The sequence below is a fragment of the Rhinoderma darwinii genome, assembly GCF_050947455.1.
Source record: "Rhinoderma darwinii isolate aRhiDar2 chromosome 4 unlocalized genomic scaffold, aRhiDar2.hap1 SUPER_4_unloc_6, whole genome shotgun sequence".
NCBI lineage: Eukaryota > Metazoa > Chordata > Amphibia > Anura > Rhinodermatidae > Rhinoderma > Rhinoderma darwinii.
The window spans coordinates 303,051-312,057 of NW_027461761.1; the positions used below are offsets into that span (position 1 = coordinate 303,051).

Consider the following 9,007-nt stretch of genomic DNA (forward strand, 5'->3'; position numbering starts at 1 on the left):
GGATGTTTCTCCTTTATGTTGGAGATGCGGCAGAGAAGAGGGAACGCTTTTACATATATTCTGGAGCTGTGAGAACCTTCGCACCTATTGGTCAGAGGTTCAAGATATCATTCTAGAGATCACAGGAATCTCGCTGGGAGATGATCCGGCATGGATTTTGCTGCACCACCACGATATACCTGTGGGGCGCTACAGGAAGATGTTAGTGAGACATTTGTTGAACCAGCTAAGGCTTGTATTCTGGGCGGTTGGAGATCCTCTGAGCCTCCTGTGACTAGACAATGGCTGGAGCGCATTCACGAAATTCGGAGAATGGAGGAGTTCTCTCTGGTCTGTGATGTGCTGTGGGGGGGGGAGAGTGAGGGGAGAACATCTCCCCTTCTCCCTCTTAAGATTTTCCCTATACCCCCCCCCCCTTCCTTTTGTCCTTCTACCCTGTCTACCCTTCGTTTACTTCCCTATTTGAATCAATCGTTACTAAGAATTGACTGAGATGTGGGTGATGGAGGGGCGGATGAGGGTGTAATGCTGGTATTCCTGTCTTGCTATACTAATGCTTGTAGTGTATTGATGGTACTATGTTGGGAGGACTTTGATTGCATATTTACTTATTGTTGTTGAAATATAGGTTGAAATGATCGGCCCTCATGGGCTTTTTCTGTACCCATGTCACCCCCTTTTTTTTTCTGTATCCCCATTTCTTTTCTTGAAAATAAAAAATTTGAAATATAAAAAACAAAAAAAACAAAGGAGGAAACCCAGCGTCTGGTGATGTCCATGGGTTCCAGACTTCAGGCCATCATTGCCTGCAAAGGATTCTCTACAAAGTATTAAAAAAAACATTTATGGTAATGTTAATTTGTCCAATCACTTTTGATCACCTGAAATGAGGAGGTTATGTAGAAAAATGGTGGCAATTCCAAAACTTTTCACAGGAGATTTTTGTTTAACCCCTTGAAATAAACCTGAAAGCTTCAACTTCAATTGCATCTCAGTTGTTTCATTTCAAATCCAATGTGGTGGACGCAAAACCCAAATCATGAAGATTGTGTCACTGCCCAAATAATTCTGGACCCAACCCACACACCCACCCACACAGCAAACACTCTGAACAAGCATAGCTGCAGTGTAAAGAATGGGGGTGGGACAGAGCAAGAGTATTGAACTACAGCGAAGCTGGAGTCATTGATCATATCCAAGCCCTTATGAAGATTAGTCTAAAATGATGAAGATCAAAGTTATAATATACATTTTTTTTTATTTGAAAAAATTAACAAATCTTCACAGAATAAAAACAGGAAGCGGATCATAAACTCAGCAGAACAATTAGAAGGTCGGCCAGATCAGGTTTCATTAGCGGTTGTGTCCAGCGTCTTTGTTAGCGGTTTTGTCCAGCAGTGCCGCCTTGTGGTCATTTTCTGTGCTACATCCTGGACCCCTACAACCCATTACATAGCTGGACAGAAAAACGACTGCACTACCACCCTGCAAACTGCAGCGGCAGCCATATTGGTTGTAACAAAGAAAAAACCTCCACTGTAACCAGTGTCAGGAGGGGGCGCTAAAGCCGGTTTACTCTTCCAAACTGGATCTTTTATGCAATGGTAAAACTTGTATTTCCCAATAGATTTTCTCCATTAATATAAAACTATTTACACGTGATCATTCTTCATCAAATCTTGAGAGATAAAACGGCAGCGTTATCACAGTTCATACGGGATGCCTCGGATTCTCCGTGCGAGCTGCATGTCCTTCACAAAGAGAGTGCCCCTATTGGCCTGGTGACTGAAGAGGTAAGAATCTTCAAAGAGACTCACGAGGAAGTCCTCAGCTGACTGTGGATACAGAAGAGCATTAGTCCCTCTTAAAGTGACAGCACTCCCGGTATAATTTACTACACAGCTCGAAGGACTGATCAGATTTCACTTTTATGAGCTGTTAGCTAGAGTGATGGTGGGGGGGGGGGGGGGTCTGGCCTCTGGAACTCCCACAATGCATCACAACCCCTATGCAAATGTCCCGCTAGGGCATATGGATGTGTTAGAGGGGGCGGGGGCTGAGTAGTGAACCACTGCAAAGAGCAGCTCCCTCTCTGGTTGACCCATGCGTTACATGGACAGTGCATTGTATGAGATACTGACCTCTTGTAGCGCCATAAGTGCGGTGCTTTGCCAGTAGTAAAACACGCCGCGGGAATACTTCAGGCAGATCTCTCTCACCTGCAAGAATAAAAGGGGAATATCACTGACAATAAAGAGGAGCAGCCGCAGAGGACACATCCACTCACCAGGTGGAAAAACAGGGTTTTCTGAATGAGCAGATTGGTTGATTTTTGGTACTTTCTTATTTCCATCAGCGCACGGGCTCCTGGGCGGTAGCGTCTTCTTCGTTGCGTGCTCGGTCTGTGACTTGTTTCCCTACTACCTGTAAGAAAGAAATCCATAATAACAGCTGAAAATGAATCTCCCGCTACATGGAAATTCACTGTCTGGCCGGGTTCACACGTAGGGTAAACACGGCGGATTTTCTGCAACCGATTTCATTGCGGAAACTCCACAGCGTAATACAGAAGCAGAAGAGTGGAGGAGATTCAAACAAATCTCATCCAGACGCAGCCGAAAAAAACCCGCCAAACTTACCCAGATCTCTCTGCTCCTGGGTTCAACCCGGCCTCCAGGGATGATGTCTCATCCCATATGACTGCTGCAGAACATCAGAGGGACACGTCACCATGGCTACGGGTAAGTATGGATTTTTTTCTACCTTCTATGGACATTCCAGCCGAAAAACTGCAGTTTTTCAGCCAGAATTACCTCCGGTGCCCAGGGCCAATACGCTGTGTACTTTTACGCCGCGTATCTGCCCTGTGTGAACATGGCCTATTACCTTAATGTCCCCCAAGGAACATCAGGTAAACAGATTTAAAACATAACATGCTACCTGCAGCCACCACTAGAGGGAGCTCATTGTATATGGTTGTACATTGAACTTGGTAACAAAACAGTATGCAGTGAGCTCCCTCTAGTGGTGGCTGCAGGGAGACAAAATTATACCATGTAACTGTCTACGCAGGAGATTTAGAGCTCCGTTTCAGAAAACTGTGCTCACACTGCTGTAAAACGACATTAAGAAATTAATCAGCACAGAATGTTGGACCTAAAAAGGATATAAATGTGGACGTTCAAATTTTAGATACTTTTCTATGACTGATAATTTGGGGTCCATCAAGTCCCATTGATACCTGATTAAAGGGGTTGTACCACGAAAATAATTTTTCACCTATCCACAAGATAGGTGATAAATGCCGGATCGCTGCGGGTTGTTAACAAGAGTGCGGGTCCCAGAGTGGTGGTCACTCAAGTCATTCTCTATGGCAGTGGTCCCCAACCTATTTTGCACCGAGGACCGGTTTGATGCAAGAACATTTTTGCGGGGACTGGCAGGGGGGGGGGGGGTGGGTGGAGGGGTTAGAGTCAGTTCACACATTACGTAAATACGGCATATACCTGTATTATAATGCGGAAAAATCGGCAGCATAATACAGTAGCAGCAAAGTGGATGAGATAAAACACGTCTCATCCACACGCTGCATAAACGGAGTAGAAAAAAGGCTCAGAAATTGACGTCACAACATCGCGCCTGCCTGCGCGGAGCCGCTCACGGCAGAGTGCATAATTGGGCAAGGAGCAGTCAAACTTGACTATTTCCGTCGATCCCATAGGGAATGAATAGAGCGGTCGGACTGCAGGTTGGAAATTCTTAGATCCCTCATTTCATAATATATCTTCATGGGTGTGAGCTGTGTTCTCAGATTCCCTTCCCAGAGCCATATAGTAACGTGCTTCCTGCAACCACCACTAGGGGGAGACGATTGTGCACATGCATACAGCTCCTGTTGTGCCTATATAAATCAGTCCTCAGTTTGCTCCCCCTAGTGGCGGCCTTGTGCTACAGAAATTTCGGTAAGTAACAGATTTTTACCTGCATAGAAACGAACCCTCTAAGATATAAAGCTGAGAAACGGATTACAATCTAGTATTACACGACCCGAGGTTATCTGGAATTCATTTTTAAAATAAAATATATAATGAGAGTGATAAGATGATCAAGGTGCAACTTTCTCTTACTTGGCGGAGATTGAGGAGGAGCTGCAGGTTTCTTCTGCGGCTGCGCCGACTTCCTGCGGGACGAGCTTTTCTGGGGTGGTTTCATGATGATGTAAAACGCTGCTGAGAGTCATACAATCAGTTAAGCAGATAAGAGACGGTGACAATTCAGCAGAATCACAGGTGACGTAGGATAAACTGAGCGGTTTTATACTGACTGATGCCACCAATGCAAGTGACAAGAAAGTGATGACATTGACGGTGAAGATATGAGATTGCCGGATGTCAGTAATTAACGCACGCTGCATCAATGAATACAATAGATCCTCGTGGCATCAATTACCAGAACAGCGACATCAATGATCTATTTAATAATGCGGCAACAGAAGAGCTACCCGCAGCAGATCCCGCAAGCAATGGGCAGATGTTTGCAGACGTAATGGAGCCGTCTTTTCAGGCGTGATTCGAGGCGTAAAACGCCTGAAAATAGGTCGTGTGCACAGAACCTTACAGAGAATCCGTAATCCAGACAAAGGTGGTAAATTTAAAACTGGAGCAAAGGAAAAGTGGAGCAGTCGTCATGGAAATGAAAGGCCGCAGCTGGAGGACGATGAGCTGCAACAATGCAGTATAAATATACAGAAATAAAACATCTAATAATCCATATGATCTCTAGACACGCAGCAGCGGAAATGTATAAAATCAACACACACGATAGACGAGGAGAAGAAACATTCAGTCGAGTGCGCAACTTTTCTTAGGACTCTCTGCTTTGTACCGTTTCTCTGTTATTCCTCCTGGAAATGTAAGAATTGACAGCTGTGTGTTACCAGTTGGGGGTGTGTCCCTACACAAACTGACAACGTCCAATCAGTGCTGACAGAGAGACTGTAGGGACACGACCTTTGATGAGGAGAATGGCAACACCAAGTTATCTATTAATACATACATTTCTAGGAGGAACCACAGAGGAATGGCACAAGCCAGAGATCTGAGAAAATACGCTCCAGAATAGTTATTTCATGGGGAATACAGGTATTTACTATAAGGGTATGTTCACACGCAGTGGTTTCAGACCTAATTCTGGCATTTTACGCCTCGAATTACGGCTGAAAAAACGCCCCTAATACGCCTACAAACATCTGCCCATTGCTTTCAATGGGAATTACGATGTTCTGTTCGCACGAGCCTTAAATTTACGTGTCGCTGTCAAAATACGGCGCGCAAAATGACGGCTCGTCAAAAGAAGTGCAGGACACTTTTTGTGACGTTTTTGGAGCCGTTTTCTCATAGACTCGTGAAAACAGCTCCAAAAACGGCTGTAAAAAACGCAGCGAAAAACGCGAGTGGTTAAAAAAACATCTGAAAATCAGGAGCTGTTTTCGCCTGAAAACAGCTCCGTATTTTCAGACGTTTTTGCTCACTGCGTGTGAACAGAGCCTTACAGACACGTCAGGAGAAGTGACGGCTCCTCTTTAATAATATTGTCTGTATCCTGTATAATTCATGAGGACGCACGTGCTGCCCGGCGTGATGTCAGCGTCACCGTATCTATCAATGATTATACACTGAACTCTAGAAAACTGCCAGATACACCAGGACGACTGTATACATCAGAGTTTCCCAACCTTTTCAGGCTCGAGGCACCCCAGGGAAAAAAAATAATTCTCAGGGCACCCCTACCAAAAATTGTTTACAAAACGACAAAAAATGGCGAAAAACAAGCAGTACACTCTAAGGTTATGTTCACACAACGTTTTTTTGTAAGGCAGAAACAAAAAGTCTGCCTCGAAATTCATTTACGAATTTTGAGGCAGATTTTGAATTGACAGCGCTGTTTGACTTTTTTTTATTTATTTTTTTCCCACATTTTTTTTAAGCCATTGAAGCGAATGCAAAAACCGCAGACAAAAAAGCACCAAACGAGCGCCGCAGGTTTTTTCTGCCTCCTATTAATTTCAATGGGAGGTCAGAGGCGGAAACCACTTGAAGACCGTCAGCCCCCCACTCACAGTAATGACCGTCAGCCCCCCACTCCCAGTAATGACCGTCAGCCCCCCACTCACAGTAATGACCGTCAGCCCCCCACTCCCAGTAATGACCGTCAGCCCCCCACTCCCAGTAATGACCGTCAGCCCCCCACTCCCAGTAATGACCGTCAGCCCCCCACTCACAGTAATGACCGTCAGCCCCCCACTCCCAGTAATGACCGTCAACCCCCACTCCCAGTAATGACCGTCAGCCCCCCACTCCCAGTAATGACCGTCAGCCCCCCACTCCCAGTAATGACCGTCAGCCCCCCACTCACAGTAATGACTGTCAGCCCCCCACTCCCAGTAATGACCGTCAGCCCCCCACTCACAGTAATGACCGTCAGCCCCCACTCCCAGTAATGACCGTCAGCCCCCCACTCCCAGTAATTACCGTCAGCCCCCCACTCCCAGTAATGACCGTCAGCCCCCCACTCACAGTAATGACCGTCAGCCCCCCACTCACAGTAATGACCGTCAGCCCCCCACTCACAGTAATGACCGTCAGCCCCCCACTCCCAGTAATGACCGTCAGCCCCCCACTCCCAGTAATTACCGTCAGCCCCCACTCCCAGTAATGACCGTCAGCCCCCCACACACAGTACTGACCGTCAGCCCCCCACTCCCAGTAATGACCGTCAGCCCCCACTCCCAGTAATGACCGTCAGCCCCCCACTCACAGTAATGACCGTCAGCCCCCGCACTCACAGTAATGACCGTCAGCCCCCCACTCACAGTAATGACCGTCAGCCCCCCACTCACTGCAATGACCGTCAGCCCCCCACTCACAGTAATGACCGTCAGCCCCCCACTCCCAGTAATGACCGTCAGCCCCCCACTCCCAGTAATGACCGTCAGCCCCCCACTCACAGTAATGACCGTCAGCCTCCCACTCACAGTAATGACCGTCAGCCCCCCACTCCCAGTAATGACCGTCAGCCCCCCACTCACAGTAATGACCGTCAGCCCCCCCACTCCCAGTAATGACCGTCAGCCCCCACTCACAGTAATGACCGTCAGCCCCCCACACACAGTAATGACCGTCAGCCCCCCACACACAGTAATGACCGTCAGCCCCCCACTCACAGTAATGACCGTCAGCCCCCCACTCACAGTAATGACCGTCAGCCCCCCCACTCACAGTAATGACCGTCAGCCCCCCCACTCACAGTAATGACCGTCAGCCCCCCCCCACTCACAGTAATGACCGTCAGCCCCCCACTCACAGTAATGACCGTCAGCCCCCCACTCACAGTAATGACCGTCAGCCCCCCACTCACAGTAATGACCGTCAGCCCCCCCACTCCCAGTAATGACCGTCAGCCCCCCCACTCCCAGTAATGACGTCAGCCCCCCCACTCCCAGTAATGACCGTCAGCCCCCCACTCCCAGTAATGACCGTCAGCCCCCCACTCCCAGTAATGACCGTCAGCCCCCCCACTCACAGTAATGACCGTCAGCCCCCCACTCACAGTAATGACCGTCAGCCCCCCACTCACAGTAATGACCGTCAGCCCCCCCACTCCCAGTAATGACCGTCAGCCCCCCCACTCCCAGTAATGACGTCAGCCCCCCCACTCCCAGTAATGACGTCAGCCCCCCCACTCCCAGTAATGACGTCAGCCCCCCACTCCCAGTAATGACCGTCAGCCCCCCACTCCCAGTAATGACCGTCAGCCCCCCACTCCCAGTAATGACCGTCAGCCCCCCACTCACATTATAATGACCCCTCAGTAAAGCCACCATCAGCCTCCGTCCCCCCAGTAAAATGACCATCAGCCCCTCCAGTAAAGCCACCATCAGCCTCAGTCCCCCCGCCCCCCGATAAAATAACCATCTGCCCCTCTAGTAAAGGGACCATCACAGACAGAAAGTGTGCTTACCCCTGGGGAAGGAATAAATAAGGAGGTATAAGAACAACAACTCCCAGCATGTCCAGGATGTTATGTGATATCAGAGAAAGTTTACAGGAGGAGGTATAAGAGGAGAGGACTACAACTCCCAGCATGTCCAGACTTAGAATGGGTTATCAGAGGACATTATAGGGAGGAGGTATAAGATAAGAGGACTACAACTCCCAGCATGTCCAGACTGTTATTATGGGATATCAGAGGACATTACAGGGAGGAGGTATAAGAGAAGAGAACTACAACTCCTAGCATGTCCAGGCTGTTATTATGGTATATCAGAGGACATTACAGGGAGGAGGTATAAGAGGAGAGAACTACAACTCCCAGCATGTCCAGACTGTTATTATGGGATATCAGAGGACATTACAGGGAGGAGGTATAAGAGGAGAGGACTACAACTCCCAGCATGTCCAGACTGTTATTATGGGATATCAGAGGACATTACAGGGAGGAGGTATAAGAGAAGAGGACTACAACTCCCAGCATGTCCAGACTGTTATTATGGTATATCAGAGGACATTACAGGGAGGAGGTATAAGAGGAGAGAACTACAACTCCCAACATGTCCAGACTGTTATTATGGGATATCAGAGAACATTACAGGGAGGAGGTATAAGAGGAGAGGACTACAACTCCCAGCATGTCCAGACTGTTATTATGGGATATCAGAGGAAATTACAGGGAGGAGGTATAAGAGGAGAGGACTACAACTCCTAGCATGTCCAGACTTAGTATGGGATATCAGAGGACATTACAGGGAGGAGGTATAAGAGGAGAGGACTACAACTCCCAGCATGTCCAGGACGTTATTATGGGATATCAGAGGACATTACAGGGAGGAGGTAGAAAAGGAGAAGACTACAACTCCCAGCATGTCCAGGACGTTATTATGGGATATCAGAGGACATTACAGGGAGGAGGTAGAAGAGGAGAGGACTACAACTCCCAGCATGTCCAGGAC

At 48.0% G+C, this 9,007-nt stretch overlaps 1 protein-coding gene across 1 annotated transcript; it reads right to left on the minus strand.

The window, feature by feature from the left end:
- Positions 1–1,285: 1,285 nt before the first annotated feature.
- LOC142684099 (histone H3-like centromeric protein A) lies at positions 1,286–2,443 on the minus strand. The gene is made up of 3 exons (XM_075847486.1): positions 2,288–2,443; positions 2,142–2,219; positions 1,286–1,835 (listed from the first exon to the last, which is right to left on the minus strand). The coding sequence occupies exons 1-3, from the start codon at positions 2,441–2,443 to the stop codon at positions 1,704–1,706; spliced, it is 366 nt and encodes a 121-aa protein (XP_075703601.1). The 3' UTR covers positions 1,286–1,703.
- Positions 2,444–9,007: the final 6,564 nt, after the last annotated feature.